The sequence below is a fragment of the Anolis sagrei genome, chromosome 4, assembly GCF_037176765.1.
Source record: "Anolis sagrei isolate rAnoSag1 chromosome 4, rAnoSag1.mat, whole genome shotgun sequence".
Lineage (NCBI taxonomy): Eukaryota > Metazoa > Chordata > Lepidosauria > Squamata > Dactyloidae > Anolis > Anolis sagrei.
In genome coordinates, this window is record NC_090024.1 from 15584825 (window position 1) to 15601646 (window position 16822).

General features: G+C 42.1%; 1 protein-coding gene across 1 annotated transcript in view; it reads right to left on the reverse strand.

The window, feature by feature from the left end:
• The window catches only part of CCN4 (cellular communication network factor 4), a 36963-nt gene extending 30305 nt beyond the window's left edge, over window positions 1–6658 (reverse strand). Inside the window, exon 1 of the mRNA XM_060775896.2 lies at window positions 6267–6658. Coding sequence (XP_060631879.2) covers window positions 6267–6314 — 48 coding nt within the window. The 5' untranslated portion in view covers window positions 6315–6658. The remainder of the gene's footprint in view (window positions 1–6266) is intronic.
• Between the last annotated feature and the right edge of the window lie 10164 nt (window positions 6659–16822).

Sequence of the window (16822 nt, forward strand, 5' to 3'; positions counted from 1 at the left end):
ACCAAATACTGTGCACTCCATAGTGGTGTACTTCGAAGCCCAGCTGAATTCCTAAGCTCCTTCCCCATACTTTGTCTGCAGAATGGATTAATTTTTCATGATTGTTTGTGGGGGTTGTTTGGACATTTTTATTACAGCTTTAGTCAGTGGATATGCAAGTATGTGAGAGAGTACAGAGAATTGGGTTGTTGTAGGTTTTTCCGGGCTATATGGCCATGTTCTGGAGGCAATTTTTCTCCTGACGTTTCGCCTGCATCTATGGCAAGCATGCTCAGAGGTAGTGAGGTCTGTTGGAAGTAGGAAAAGTACAGAGAATTGCTTTTGGGGATTAAAAGCACAGAACAACCTAGCCAGCATGCATCCTAAGGTGCATTTACACTGTAGCGTTAATGCAGTGTGACACCACTTTAATGGCCATGCAACCGTATCCTGGAATTTGTTCTTTGAGGCTTCCCCACTCTTTGGCAATGAAGGCTGTAAAACTACAAGTATCATTATTCCATAGCATTGAGCCATGGCATTTTAAGCAGTGTATAAAGAGATTAGTATGGGGAAAGTCTGGCTAATGTCTACACTTCACCCTTTTATATCTTTCTTTGTGTTCTCCAGCCTTTTGCTTTCTTCTTACCTGTATCTAAACAAAAACAAAATAATCTATGTAGGGAGAAGGTATAATATCCAAAGAGCCGGAGGTTTAGCACAACTGGTAAATCATCAGCAATTATAAGATCTATCAACCAAAAGTTTGCATGTTCGAAGCCATGGGTTGGCGTGAGCTGCCAACTGTCAGCCTAGCTCATTGTTTACCTAAGTAATTTGAAAACAGCTTTAGCTGTGATTAGAGAAATTAGGTACCGCTAAAAGCATAAAAGGAAGATCGGAAAATGCTGCACAACCAAAAGGAAGGAGGAAGTCCTCAGCTCTTCGTCATAGAAGATGGCGCAACACCAAAAAGAGCTGAAACAAACCAACCCTTCTGTTCTGTCTGTATGTTGTCTATACTCATGTCTTGTAGTAGTTTATTCGATGCTTAGACAATAGGTCTTTCACATACAAGGCAAGTCAAATAGATAAATACGTGAGTACCAGATTATTAAATACAATATAAAATACACAATAAAATCCTATAAATCATTAAAATGCTACATATATCGATGGCAAGATGCACCTTTAAAATACTACATGATGTATATACAAAGCGTCATTGAATGTTTATTGAGTATATATGTACTGTGATCCACCCTGAGTACCCTTCGGGGTGAGAAGGGCAGAATATAAATAAAGTTTTATTATTATTATTATTATTATTATTATTATTATTAGTATTTAGTATTTAATATTACCAAAATCCCCAATACACAGCTCGATTCAGTGGTATAAAGCAAAATGGAAAGGAGCTGCTGCTCTCAAACACAATAGTTTTAAATCTGATATAGGTCCCAATGTATATAGGCTTCAGGGGTACATGTTCAATAAGGAAACTTTCTAAATGAAGTAAGCAGACGATGAGGCATGTGGCTAAATGTAGAATGAAGAAAATAATGAAGATGGAGCACCACTCTCAAAAAAAGTTGACTGATAATGGACACTCTCTTCTTACCTATAACCATAACTGTCTCCTTCTGTCAATAATTTAGTTAGTTTCTTCAATTTTTTTGTCTGTAAGGCATATCAATATCCAACCCCAATAAGCTCTGTTAAGCTAAATCTGTGGTTCTCAACCTTTCTAATGATATGACCCCTTAATAGAGTCCCTCATGTTGTGGTGACCCCTAACCATAAAATTATTTTAATTGCTACTTCATAACTGGAATGTTGCTACTGTTATGAATTGTAATGTAAATATCTGATATGCAAGATGTATTTTCATTCACTGAACCAAATTTGGCACAATATACCCAAATTTGAAGACTGTTGGGGTGGGGGGGTGGGGTATTGATTTTGTTATTTGGGAATTGCAGTTGCTGGGTCAACCTACAATCAAAGAGCATTCAGAACTCCACCAACAATGGAATTGAACCAAACTTGGCACACAGAACTCCCATGACTCACAGAAAATACTGGGAAAGGTTTGGTGAGCATTGACCTTGAGTTTGGGAGTGTTAGTTCACCTACATGCAGAGAGCAGATGGAGGACTTTTGGTGGGAGGATTCACCGTCTGTTTCCAAAAAGGAAGAGAAGTACAGGCGGAGAGATCTTCAGCCCTTTCTGCCAAAGAGGTTCCTAAGACCATAAGAAATAATTGTTTTTGATGGTCTTTGGTGACTCCTCTGAATCCCCCTTGTGACCCCCCCCCCCCAGGAGTCCCGACCCCCAGGTTGAGAAACACTGGTCTAAATCCACACATAACAGCCAGTTTTTAGGGGCTGTTGAAACCAAGTTTAGGTCAACTTCTTTGACCTTTCACCTGTTCTATCGTAAAATGGATTTCCTGAGAGAATCAATGTATATTTCCTTGTTTCACATTACAAGGCCTTCTAGAGCCATTTCTCCTGTTTCTACCACAAGCTCATATTTCACAAGCTTCACTGTGCTCTCCTTTAATATAAATACCAAATATTCCTACAGTTTCCAAGAAGCAAAGGCTGTTTATTGATTTCTGCTTCTGATTTCTTTTGTTTTATTCTGGAATTGCCAAGTTTTTCTGGGGCTGTTATTGCACACATAATTCAAACCACAGCTGTGTTGAGAGGCTTTGTGCTTAGCAAAGCAACATATAACTTTCAGGAATAAGAAGCAAACAGCAGGAGCAATCAAAGAAGATGTGCAAATGACACATGATAACCAGGGTTGCCCCAAGATATTATACTGCCTGAGGCAGAGAAGCAAATGACATCCACTTAAGTGAAAGCATTCAATCATAGAATCATAGAATCATAGAATCATAGAATCAAAGAGTTGGAAGAGACCTCATGGGCCATCCAGTCCAACCCCCTGCCAAGAAGCAGGAATATTGCATTCAAATCACCCCTGACAGACGGCCATCCAGCCTCTGTTTAAAAGCTTCCAAAGAAGGAGCCTCCACCACACTCCAGGGCAGAGAGTTCCACTGCTGAACGGCTCTCACAGTCAGGAAATTCTTCCTAATGTTCAGATGGAATCTCCTCTCAATGACAGTTAAGTTATTTTGGCATTAGGGATAGACAACCTCATAACCTCTCCCCATCATTGTCAATGAAAGCAAATACTAAGATCTTTAAAGATCTGGTATAAGTGGGAAGTGATGCCAGTTTAACTACTTTTCCAGACACAGCATAAGAAAGTCTCCAATATTGCTTTATGCAATGGTTTGCATAAAGAATGCAGTGATTTCTGGAATGTGTCAAGTTCTGCTCCAACCTCTTCACCTCCCACATACCATAACCATCTGTGAGCCTTATTCACCCAAACAGTTCATTGGTTTCTCTTCAGCTTTGACAGAAGTAGAGATGTGTCTACACCGGGCAGGTTAGCCTGGCATAAATCTGCCCTTGGAGCAGCTCTGGATTTAGCACTTGTGGACCCAGAGCTGTTGTCCAAATGTCCCAGGACCATATCCACCCAAAGGGCTATCACATCCTCCATGTTTCTGAAGCTCCTAAGTGATTATGCTCTGTCCATACTCCAACTGTCATGAATGGCTCTGCTGATGACAGAATGGTCTGCCTGCACAACCAGCAAGAAGGAAAGAGTTAATGTATCCTCCTTCTTGCTGACTACAAAAACATCAATTTTGCCATCGGCAGAGGTGTCTCCAATGGCAGGAGCTTACATGGAGTTGAGTGGAGAGGAGTAGTAGCAATAGCAGAGTCGTGGTTACAATCCTAGACAGTAGACTGGGCCGAACTAGACCTGATCCATCTGTCTGGACTGTCCCAAACTCCTGGAATACTCCAGAGTGAACAGCAAATCCTGGGGTGCAAAGTCAGAATATCACTAAAACACTCAGCTACTCATGAATACTGCCAGCAGTCCATTCATGATGACTCTAGTTTCTGGAGAAAGTGTATGTCTCATGCTATCTTAGCAACAACCAGGATTTCAGTTAAAATCTTCTGGCTGAACCAGCTGTCATTTTCTGCCCAATGATCATGTTGGCTGGCCCTGAGGCTACCTCTGTCCACAAGCTGGAGAAATAATTGTTCCCTGTGCCAATACACTGGAGAGATAGCTTGCATTTTAGGAGGTGGTGACCAGAGACATCTGGGATATTTTTTGGCTGGACTGACATCACAAACAAGACTTTCAGTCTTTCAACCCATTCGTTGCTGAGTGCATTGAATCAGTCATGAAAGGAAGAAAGCAAAGCATCGGATTAAATGACAACACTGGTGACTTCCATGCCAGTGAAGTGGTGAATCTACACAAGGGTTCAGTTTGAGGTTTACAGGAGCTATCCAAGGTGCTGAAGTTATAACTCTAGCATTCAGTACTTTGGATAGCTCATTTAAAGTTCAGACTAATATCTAGGATGGGTTCACTGCCCAGCTAATATGGAAATCGCAGAACTATTACGGCACCACAAACTAAAAAGAAAACAATGTCCTTGATCATTTTAGTATGCTGATGGTCCCATGTGAATAAACTGCTCAAGCATTATCTTAATGTATGAGCAAGAAATTGAGCTATGCCAACTACATCCACTTCCAGAATCTTGTGTACTAGCTCTTACCATTCCTCACTCAGCTCTAGCATCCATTCACAGATTGTAATCCAACATCCCCTCAGTATGGTAGAAGGAGATATGCTAGACTAGCACTTTGCAACTTCCAAGCAGTACGGCAACACTGCTCAGCACAGACCTCCTTATGGTACAGCAGCACTACATAATGCACAACTGCAGAGCAATTCTGTTTATGCCACTGTCAGCAGAATACATAGCTGTTACTCTATGGCAAATAATTCACCCCACTTGAGTCCAGAACTTGTCTTCTCTCTTCCCCACCAATGGTCCTGAATGTGTACTTTAGAGCACAGCTACAAAACCTGCCAGGATATCACTCTGCCCTATCAGTGTTTCCTGCTAAACATCACAGCAAGTTGATACCTGGCTCCATTCTGCTGCTATGAAAGCACAACCTTCTCCAGCTGTAAAAGCCAACTGTGCAGTTTCCTGACATTTCATTGTTATTTTAATCACACTAACATTTGAATGCCATTGTCCAAATGTTGTACACAGCTGCCTTGATAGCCCCATCCTAGCTGCATTCATGCTCTGGAACTGGCATCCAAAAAGAGCAGGATACCAATCTATTTGTGGTGTTGTGTAGCAGGCTCTTCCTTTATACAGTTTCACACTATCTTGGAAATTCTTCACTTATCTGATGTCTCAGATGGAAAGCGCCTGCAGTTTCCTCATTGCCTCACTTCTCTGGATTACATCCTCGCGCCTGCATTTCCTTGGCATCCTACGCAGAGCAAGTGCCACGTGTGGTGTGTCCTGAAGACATAGATTAACCCACTCAACAGCCTTCTCGTATCATTTCCTATCACTTTCTTTCCCCCTCTACAAACATCTCAGATCTCTCCTTCTTTATAATATACTTACAAAGATGCCACATGTGTTTCAAGATCAACACAGCTAAGGTGCTCTTTACTAAAACTCTGGATCAAGTTCTGAGTTGATTTGTTACGGCACATATCTTGCTTCAACTGTAGCCAAATATATATTTCCACTAGGTCTAAAGGTTGGAATAATATGGGTTTTAATAACATTACAACAACAACAACAACAACAACAACAATAACAATCCTTTATTTATACCCCGCTACCATCTCCCCAAGGGACTCGGTGCAGCTTACAACATGATTGAGTTCCCCTCTAAACGAGTCACATTTGCCTTCTTGGTTGCCTCTGTGACTAAAATTTCCATTTCCTATCCACCAACCTGTAGAAATTTAGATCTTGTATTTTTATTCCCATTTAAAACCCATTGGAGCCCCCAGTTGCACTTGTGCCGGCAGGAGTGAAGACCGACAGGTTGGAAGTTCAAATCCGGGGAGAGTGCAGACAAGCTCCCTCTGTCAGCTCCAGCTCCCCATGCGAGGACATGAGAGAAGCCTCCCACAATGATGATTAAATATCAAAACATCCGGGTGTCCCCTGGGCAATGTCCTTGCTGACAGCCAATTCTCTCACACCAGAAGCGACTTGCAGTTTCTCAAGTTGCTCCTGACACGAAAAAAAAATCCTCAAAGCAAGTAATATATATATATAGAGAGAGAGAGGAATTGAGAGAGAGAGAGAGAGAGCAAAAAATAAGAATAAAAAAATAATTATACCAACCTGCAAGATGCCAAGTGTTGCTAGAATCCAGGGCAGAAGCCACCTCATCACTGGAAGCCAGGGCGAAATACATTGATTGAACCCAGATCTTTTTTTAATGTTTTTCAAAAAATGTAACTCCTGTGCAACAAATAATACACCAGCTTGAGGGAATGCAGAAGAGCAATTGCAGCCGCTCCAGCTGACAGCAGTGCTGACTTTTTTCCCTTTGGCTTTCGGGAGGCTTTATTAAAGACAGATCTGACGTCAGGTTAAAGGAAGAGCCCTGGATTTTTCTTCTTTGGGAGTAACTTTTTCTGCTTCACGTCTTCTTCTCCTTCTTCTCCCCCCTTCCTTCCTTCCTTTCTTTTCATTTTTTCCCCTTCCTTGTGGTGATTTGTTCTCCACCTCCTGCTTTTCAGTGTCTTGCTTTTAGCCAAAAGATTCTTAAAGGAAAAGTCACCATCACCTTGACTTTTGGTGCAAGAATAGTTTGTAATTTTAACACCCTGCTCAAATGCACAGAATCCGCCTATAATTATTTTTCTTTATGGCTGCTACTTGATAGCTGAGCAGGTTGGATGGGATGGAAGGAAAATGCAGGCAGCTCAGAATGGATGTACTCAGTGATCTTCCCTCAGTCCTCTGGCATAGTTGTGTGAGCTACAACTCCCATAGTCTGTTCTTGAACCGGTTGAGGAGATTGGGAGATGTAGTTTATCCATGGAGCCATGATTGCACAGTGGGTTAAACCGCTGAGCTGCTGAACTTGCTGACCGAAAGGTTGGCAGTTCGACTCCGCAGAGCAGGGTGGGTTCCCATCGTTAGCCTCAGCTTCTGCCAACCTAGCAGTTCAAAAATATGCAAATGTGAATAGATCAATAGGTACCACTCCAACGAAAAGGTAACGGCATTCTATGCAGTCATGCTACCCACATGACCTAGGAGGTGTCTATGGACAACACCAGCTCTTCAGTCATCTTCAACCTCAGTCACCTTCAACCTCAGCAATATGGAGTGGATGAGGGATTAGAGGACATCCAACCCCAAATTGGGAAACAAGTCGTCCAGGAATACCTGGCCACTCTAAATGAGTTCAAGTCCCCAGGGCCAGATCAACTACACCCAAGAGTATTGAAGGAACTAGCGGAAGTCATTTCAGAACCATTGCCCCCCCCCCCCGAAATTCTCATGTTGGTCCGCGAAAAGGCCTTACTGGTACATTATTTAAATTTATGTTATGTTTATTCATATTATGATCTGATCGCCATGCTCAATATATCTCATATGCATGGGGGTATTGGAGTAACGATACAAAAGGTTTGCTTGGGTAGACCCTCTTTCACTCAGACTCAGCCCCCCCCCCCCCCAAATCAAACTCCCCCCCCCCCCCCCCCCCCGCCGAATCAAAATCCTGGCTACGGACCTGAACCCAAGTATTATGTTTCCAGCAACAACTAGAGATTTTTTCAGAGAATCTATGGCTGCATCTATTGTAGAAATAATACAGCCCCTCTTAAACTGACATTGCTCAATTTTGTGGGCTCATGGAAGTTGTAGTTAGAGGTGGCTGCAGAAGTTTGCTTTTGCCTGAGCTTTTTGGGAAGAGCAAGATTCCACCTCTCCTTCCTTCTCATTGAGTTAAATGTGCTTTGTATTGCACTCTGATTTCAGTTTGCAGCAACTGAAGTAATCTGAGAATAAAAGTGGATGGAGAGAGAAACTGGAACATTTCAAAAGAATCTGAAACAGAGGGACTGCAGAGTTTTAACCTAGACTGTCTTTGTATGTATGTTCTCAAGAGCAGTTGCATTCAAGCCTGATTCTGGTAGCTACAGGATTTTGGCATGTAGTCCCAAATGGCTACTTTTCTAAGCTGTGGTGAAATCTAGGTTTTAGTCCCAACATAACATGAGGTTGGCACAAGAGTCAGGACCTCAGACTGCCATGTGCTTAATCTCTCTCACTGGAAATGGAAGCTCGGTGCAGTGCAACAAATGGAAAACATTAGCATTGCCAGAAAACCTGAAACCTGCAGACCTCTGAGCCGGCAGAGCAATGCCAAGCCACCGAGGAGTCATTCTGTCCTCTCCTTGGGAAACAAGATCTCAGTCGAGGGCCTGTTCAAGCATGACCTCACACACATTAAGTAATGCATACTTCTGACTACTCCACAAACACTGGGGGAAACAGCCAACAATGTGCATTTGGTGGGCCAGCAACCACAGGGGTCAATAACCACAGAGTCTTTCCTTCTTTCCAATAGGATGAAACCACTTATTTAGATCATTGCAGGAAATGTTTTTGGGCTCAAGAACCATGATGGGGAAAATATCATGTTGGTGTTAATGGGCATATTGCTGAGACATGTGCTTTTGCATCATCTGCAAAACAGATGGGTGACTGATCACGGTTAGGAGACATAAACTATGACCTGTGTATCTGTGGGAGATACATTCCCAGATTTTGTACAGATACACAAAGCCACAGATAATAGCAAACTTTATTGAAATGAAGAATTCCCAGCTCAGGAAGGCCATCAGTTTGTGCTGGAAAAGATAAACAATGCCTAGAGATTACATATTTTGTTGGTTGACGTTACTGTAGATTCTGCTCCTATGGATTCCAGAGTTACACTGTAATATGTTTTTTCTGCAATATGGTTAACATGAAAATAGAGTTGATACAGATGACCAAAAATGATGGTTCAGCAACATAAAGAGGAACATAATGTGATGGAGAAGTTGTTTTTGGTCAGCATAAATGAGTATGAGCTGCCGTATTGTATCACTTCATTCAGTAATGCATAGCAACGGCTTTCCAAGATGTTTGGGCATGAATCTTTCCTAACACTACTCCTTCAAATGCTTTTTAACCAAAAGTATTGATGAAAATCCAGGATTCAAGGGATCAGACATGGGAATTTGTCTTTCCAGAGTACACTGACAAGACACTGTGTGCTACTCATATTAGTCAGGAAAGAGAAATTGGATTGTGCACTAGTGAGGCTGATGATCTGAACCATCCTGTCTTGTCTATTTCTGTACTGTGATTTGGAACCAGAGTATAGAAAAACCAGTCTTTGAGACTATAGCATCTAGGATCCAGAGCAAGCATGGTCAATAAGGTTCTCTTCATGATGTTTTCTATCCCTTTTCCTTCTTTTGGATGGGCCTGCCTAGCATCATCGGATGATGCCAGCTTGGCCCTGCTCACATTCATCCCAAAATGAAGCAAAAGTGTTGCAAGATGTTTCCTCTGCCACCATGGGAAGGAAAGTGATTTTCAAGTAGTGCCAATGGAACTGTCCGCATTTTGTTGACTTTTCTTTCATATCATGGGGGAAAGGGCAACTTGGCAACGTGCCAATGCGTGTTGCCACCTTTTCACCCATATGATGGGGAAAGAGAGCCAGTGCACCTTTTCCTGTCCCCACCATATGATGGGGGAAGTAGGGAGGGCGCACATGTCTGCCCTTTCTTTGACAACTGCTGGTGAAGAGGTCCTCAAAAACCATGGAGCAATTCCATCAAAGATCGAGAAAAAGATGTTGGGGGAGAATCTAGGACACCAGTGTTCACTCTGGACCTGATCTCACTATTCTGACTGGTCTGATGTCCTGGTATACTCTGAAGTTTTCAGTAAACTCCAGAGTATCCCCCAACTTTGCTTAATGTGGGGTAAAGTTGGTCTAGTATAGAATATTGGAGTCGCTGGTGGCGCAGGGGGTTATATCCTTGTGCCGGCAGGACTGCTGACCAAGAGGTCAATGGTTTGAATCTGGGGAGAATGGGTTGAGCTCCCTCTGTCAGCTCCAGCTCCCCATGCAGGGACATGAAAGAAGCCTTCCACAACGATGGTAAAACATCAAACATCTGGGCATCCCCTGGGAAATGTTCTTGCAGATGGCCAAGTCTTACACCAAAAGTGGCTATAGTTTCTTTAGTTACTCCTGGCACACACAAAAAAGTATAGAATACTATGAATCTGACACAGAATACTGTGCCCAATTCTGGGCACTGCAATTTAAGAGAAATATTGGCAAGCTGGAAGGTGTCCAGAGGATGGCGACTAAAATGATCAAAGGTCTGGAGACCACGAATCCCTATTAGGAGTGGCTTAAAGAACTGGGTATGTTTAGCCTGCAGAAAAGAAGGTTAAGAGGAGACATAATCACCATGTTTGAATATTTGAAGGAATGTTATAAGGAAGAGGGAGCATGCTTGTGTTCTGCTGCCCTTGAGACTTTCAATGGGTTCAAATTACAGGAAAGGAGATTCCACCTGAACATTAGGAAGAAACTTTTAACCATGAGAGCTGTTCAACAGTGGAATTCACTGCTTTGGAAGCTCCTTGAGGTTTTTAAACAGAGTCTGAATGGCCATCTGTCATGATGCTTTGATTATGTTTTTCCTGCATGGTGGAGGGTTGGGCTAGATGGTCCATGTGGTCTCCTCCAACTTTATTATTCGATGATTCTATAAAACACACACACATACACTAGCAATACTCACTGGAAATCACTGAGCACCATGAGGGCAACCACTTCTTCACATGCTATGAGTACGGGCTTTTATCTGTGTAAACAAACTCCTTGATTTGAGTGTAAATATCTACACTGTAGAATGAATACAGTTTGGAATCCATTTAACCACCATGGCTCAATGCTATGAAAGTTTGGGAATTGGAATTTTGTGAGGTCTTTCGTTTACTCCAGAGTAACTCCCAGGATTCTATAGGACTGAACCAGGGCAGTTAAAGGGATGTTGAGTTGCATTCATTCTACAGTGTAGATGCACCCTTGGCTATAGAAGCTCATAAAGCATGCAAATCTGCTCAGGCCGCCATCATGGAAAATCCACATGATACCCACCTGTCACTAATGGTAGGAGTAAAAGCAGAATGTGATCTCAGAGAAGGTGGAAGGAAGTACGATCTAAACCTTCCAACCTATATATAGATCTAAAAAAACAAGAATGTTTGCTCACCCACCCACCCAGGTTCAGGTTAGTTGCTCTATATCACTGTTGCTTTAATTTCCATAATGGAAAGCCAATTATATATCTTGGTCTTCATTTAGTCTAAAAGCATAAAGCGAAGAAACAGGTGTTCGTGCAAAAGAAGGGGACGCCTACTGGAAATTAATTCATGGTTTGGTTCAATATTTAAATCCCAGTACATTCCAGAAAAGAAAGCAGCAACGTGTATTACTTACCAAGAAATCTCCATGATAGTTTTCCTCTAGGGTTGCCAAAAATTATGCCAGAAAATGGTCATTGTAAATTGCAATCACAGAATGAAAGATCTAAATCACATCATGGAATGTTTACTTTTTTGAACTATAACTCCCAGAATCACGCAAACAACATGCTAGCCTGGCAGATTTGTTAAACATATCAAGGTGCTTCTTTATAAACCTATTGTCCTCCCAACCCTGCTATACACCTGCAAAACGTCGACTGTCTACAGACGTCACACTCAACTCCTGGAATAATTCCATCAGCGTTGCCTCCGAAAAATCCTGCAAATCTCTTGGGAAGATAGGTGGGGAAATGTCAGCGTGCTGGAAGAAGGAAAGACCACCAGCATTGAAGTGATTCTCCTACGACATCAACTGAGCAGGACTGGCCACATTGTCCGAATGCCCGATCACCATTTCCCAAAGCAGTTACTATACTCCCAACTCAAGAATGGGGAATGTATTTAAAGATTTAAAGATGGGCTTAAAGCCAACTTTTTAAACTGTGGTATAGACCCCGACAACTGGGAATCCCTGGCCCTTGAGCACTCTAATTGGAGGTCAGCTGTGACCAGCAGTGCTGCAGAAGTTGAAGAGGCGCAAATGGAGGGTGAAAGGGAGAAATGTGCCAAGAAGGAGGCATTCAAGCAGGGGCAGCTCAACCATTACGCAAAGTAAGCATTTGCAATATAGTTGATTTTGCCCAGGGGAGCTCTTGAGGTGCTCTTGGGGGAAAAGAGACATTGACATATGCGAGTTGTAGTTACTGGGATGTATAGTTCACCTACAATCAAAGAGCATTCTGAACTCCACCAATGATGGAATTGAACCAAATATGGCACACAGAACTCCCATAACGAACAGAAAAAATATATCAGTGATTGGTTGGGGGGTTGGGTGCGCCAAAATACTGTTTGCTTACCATTGAAAATTACCTAGGGCCCCCTCTGCGTTCAAGCCAACCCTGACCAGGACTGCCTTCCACCTGGAAACCAATGTCCTCACTGCAGGAGAACATGCAGATGAAAAATAGGGCTCCACAGCCACATACAGACCCACTGCCAAGACACTACATTTGGAGGACTATTATCCTTGAGCTGTGAGGGATCACCTAAGTAAGTAATTCAAAAAAGGAAGCTTTCCAAGTTTTGGTCCATATCCACGTTCCAAAATATGAAGAGGAAGAGTGTTCTTGAGCACAGCTGTTTTCTCCATGTGCATGACATGAAAACATCTTCTGTTCTTCACATCCTCCCTACAGGAACTGTTTAACAAATATTTTCTTTATTCTAAATAATTATGGTTTTTGTAAACTTGTTTCTGGCATGCAAAGTAAATAAGGAAAAACAAAGAAGCCTTTTTCATGCACAGGAAGGCTTCTTTAAAATTAGCTAAATATACTCCCCCAATACAAACAACTCAATTATCCAAGTGGAATATAACTTAGCAGAGCAGGTATAATATCTCAAGCTAGGATGCCCTTAGGTGCTGGTTGGTGGTTGCCACGTAAGCAAGGAGGTGCCATTCTGGGTTTTAATCCAGACTTTAAAGCAGGGGTCCTCAAACTAAGGCCCGGGGGCCAGATGCGGCCCTTCAAGGTCATTTATCCAGCCCTCGCTCAGGATCAACCTAAGTCTAAAACGACTTGAAAGCACACAACAACAATAACAACAATCCTATCTCATCAGCCAAAAGCAGGCCCACACTTCCCATCAAAATACTATGCTATCTTCTGATATGCCCAAATTTGAATACTGGTGGGGATTGATTTTGTCATTTGGGAGTTATAGTTTCTGGGATTTATAGTTCACCTACAATCAAAGAGTATTCTGAACTTCACCAACGATGGAAGTGAACCAAATTTGGCACACAGAACTCCCATGAACAACAAGGGTTTGGTGGGCATTGACCTTGAGTTTTGGAGTTGTAGTTCACCTACATCCAGAGAGCACTGTGGATTCAAACAAAGATGGAACTGGAGCAAACTTGGCACAAATACCCAATATGCCCAAATGTGAACACTGGTGGAGTTTGCAGAAAATAGACCTTGACACTTGGGAGTTGTAGTTGCTGGGATGTATAGTTCACCTAAAATCAAAGAGCATTCTGAATCCATCAATGATAGAATTGGGCCAAACTTCCCAGACAGAACCCCCATGATCAGCAGAAAATACTGTGATTTCTGGTGGTCTTTGGTGACCCCTCCGACACCTCCTTGTGACCCCCCCCCCAGGGTCCCAATCCCCAGGTTGAGAAACGCTGCTCTAGTGCCTCCTCAAATTACAAATCCCAGGATTCCATACATAGGGTGTAGCCACAGCAATTACAATGGTGTCAAATGGCTATAATTGCGCGGTGAAAAACTGAGACTTCTCTTCTATTGTCACCATTTTTTCCATGCATGGAGCTGCTTCATAAAAAGGAAACGTTCCTGCAAGTGTAAGTTTCTGATGGAGGAGAATGGATAAAAATGTACACCAGATCTTAATTTGTGAGAACTTAAGGGGGCAAAAAGGGCAACCCCTTCCCAAATAAATCTTCACTCTGAAAGTGCAGCTAAATATTTTTGATTGTCCTGGATCCAGGTCAGCTTGGCTGGACTTCTTCCTTTTCATCCTTCTCTTGGTGATTTTCCTGCCCCTTCTTCTAAGCCTCTAATGTGTTTCCCTGGCATGGTGTCTTCTCCTTGGTCCTTGAAGTTGGACTCCAAAGATGAGGCTGGCTGTACTCCCAGCTCCTCTGGGCTTCTTAGTTCAAGAGGAAAGCAATTCCACAGAGCAGTGTCATTTCACAGTGAGAGAAGCAGATCCACTAAGTGATACCAAGCCACCGTAAAGTCTGGGGACTTTATTTCTTTATACCCTGTGAGTTCTTGAGAACATTAAAGTACCTCAGCGGACAGAAGCAAGGCTGTGTTTTCTTATTCTTCATCACCTTCTAACAGGAATGTAGCTACTGGAGGAGGGCAAAATGAAGCCATTACTGCTTCAAATAAGAATTTTTTCCTTTCAAAATTAGAGTTGGATTCTCTCTGACAGCAACATGTAACTAAACATTGAAAAGCTAGGCTGGTAGTCTGCATTGACTTCTTAGGAAAACCTAACTATATTCTTGCCAGGTCCTCAACCCTCCATCTTCGTCTGCACCAAGAGAAAGAGGTCTAATCTGGGGAAGATTGACAACTGGATGGATGATGTTGTTTCCCCCATTCCTCCTTCCAGAAATGAGTTGCAACAATGAATTGTGACAGTATCCTTCTGATTGTCACAACCTTGCTTGCTGGTAGGATAGTTAGATAGAAACAGCAATCATGTGGAGCCTCATTTAGTTAGAAGAGACCACAAGGGTCATCCAGTCCAACCCAATTCTGCAAGGTAGGAAGACGTAGTCTAAATGCTCCTGCCAGATGGCCCTTTAGCCTCTGTTTAAAAACCTCCAGAGAAGGAGACTCCAGACTCCCAGGCAACATATTTCACTGTTGAATAGCTCTTATCATTAGGAAGTTCTTCCTAATGCTTAGGAGGAATCTCTTTTCCTGTAATTTGCATCAATAGCTTCATGTTCTTGTCTTTGTGCTAGGCTTGGGTGGTTTCGTTCGTTAATTTAGTAATTCATTATTAATTCGTATTTAAATTAGCTTACGATCCAATATTGAGCCATGCAGGAATAGTGTGAGGAGTAAATTAGATTCGAAACAATTTTTTCAATTTATTTCGTAATTATTTTGTAATTATTTTGTAATTATTTCGTAATTATTTTGGCATGTCTGGTGCAAGTTTTATAGTTGTTGTTTGTTTTATCACACCAACAGTCAACAACAGAGGGAGAGGGAAGCTTCAGAAGTTCCTCCTGTCCCATTTGGAGGTTTTTTTAGCATGTTGCGCAATCGCGTCTGCCATTAACGAATCGATTCGTAATTATACGAAATTTCGTATATTTCAAAATTTTTAAAAGGAAAATTTCAGAATTATTTAAAAAAATGAAACGCAAGGGCCCCCTAAAAACAAAACGAGTTTAGAACCAAATTTTTCCGTGGTTACCCAAGCCTACTTTGCGCCAGTAAGAAGCGAGTTTGTTCCATTTTCAATATGACAACCTTCTCTTCTCCAGGTTAAATTTATGTATTTACTTACTTACTTACTTCATATCCCACCCTTCTCACCTCAAAGGGGACTCAGAGTGGCCTTACAAAATAGGGAGCAATTCGATGCCATAAATAAACATACAATTAAATAAACAGTTACAGTAAAACCAAAGACATTTAAAACAACACAATTAAAACCAATTATTAAAATCATGCTATGCAAAATCATAATCCAAGGTCATTCCATTTGTCATTTCACTGTTCTTATTCTCTTGTTGCATGAAAAACTTGCAATCCAAAAACTTGGTCCCATAAGCACATTTTTGCTTTTTTCCTGTTTGGATAGGTAAGCTGGGCTGGAACCATTTAGGGCTTGAACTTTATAGGCTAACACCAGCACTTTCCATTGTGCTCGGTAGCAGACTGGCAACCAGTGGGACTGAATAACAGGGGGGTTGTGTGTTTCCTGTATGCGGCCCCAGTGAGGAATATCACTGCCACCCGTTGGATGACTCGGAGCTTCCAAAAACTATTCAGAGGTCACCCCACATGGAGCACGCTGCAGTAATCTATTCTAGATGTAACAAGAGTGTAGACTACTGTAGCCAAGTCTGGCTTCTCAAGGTATGGTCTCAAATGGTGCACAAGTTTTAATTGTGCAAAAGCTCCTCTGGCCACCGCTGAGACCTGGGGTTCCAGGCTCAACAATGAATCCAGACTCAGCTATGAATATACCCACTACCTAACCTATTCCTCATAGGACTTGGCTTGTAATTATTGACGATTTGGTCTCCTCCTCTGGATATGTTTCAGCTTGACATTGTTGTTTTTGTATTGTGGTCTGAAGAAGAACATAGTATTCCAGGTGTGCTCTGAGCAAGGCAGAATAGAGTGGGACTATTACTTCCCTCAGTCTAGATTCTACTCTCTTATTTATGCAGCAAAGAATGGTGTTGGCCTTTAGTTACTGCATCACACTGTTGATTGATATTCAGCTTTTGGTCTACTAGAACTTCTAGATCCCTTTTGCATGAACTTTTGCCAAGCCCAGACTGCCAGCAGAGTAGACCTTCTTCTCTCAAATCAACTGCTGCCTGCTAAAGTAGGTTTGGGAGGACATTTATGGTAGTGGAAATTGGGAATTTGAACACAGAGCCATTATTATTTATTTATTATTTATTTAAAATATTTATATTCCACCCTTCTCACCCCGAAGAGGACTCAGGGCGGAGCACAGCATATACATGGCAAACA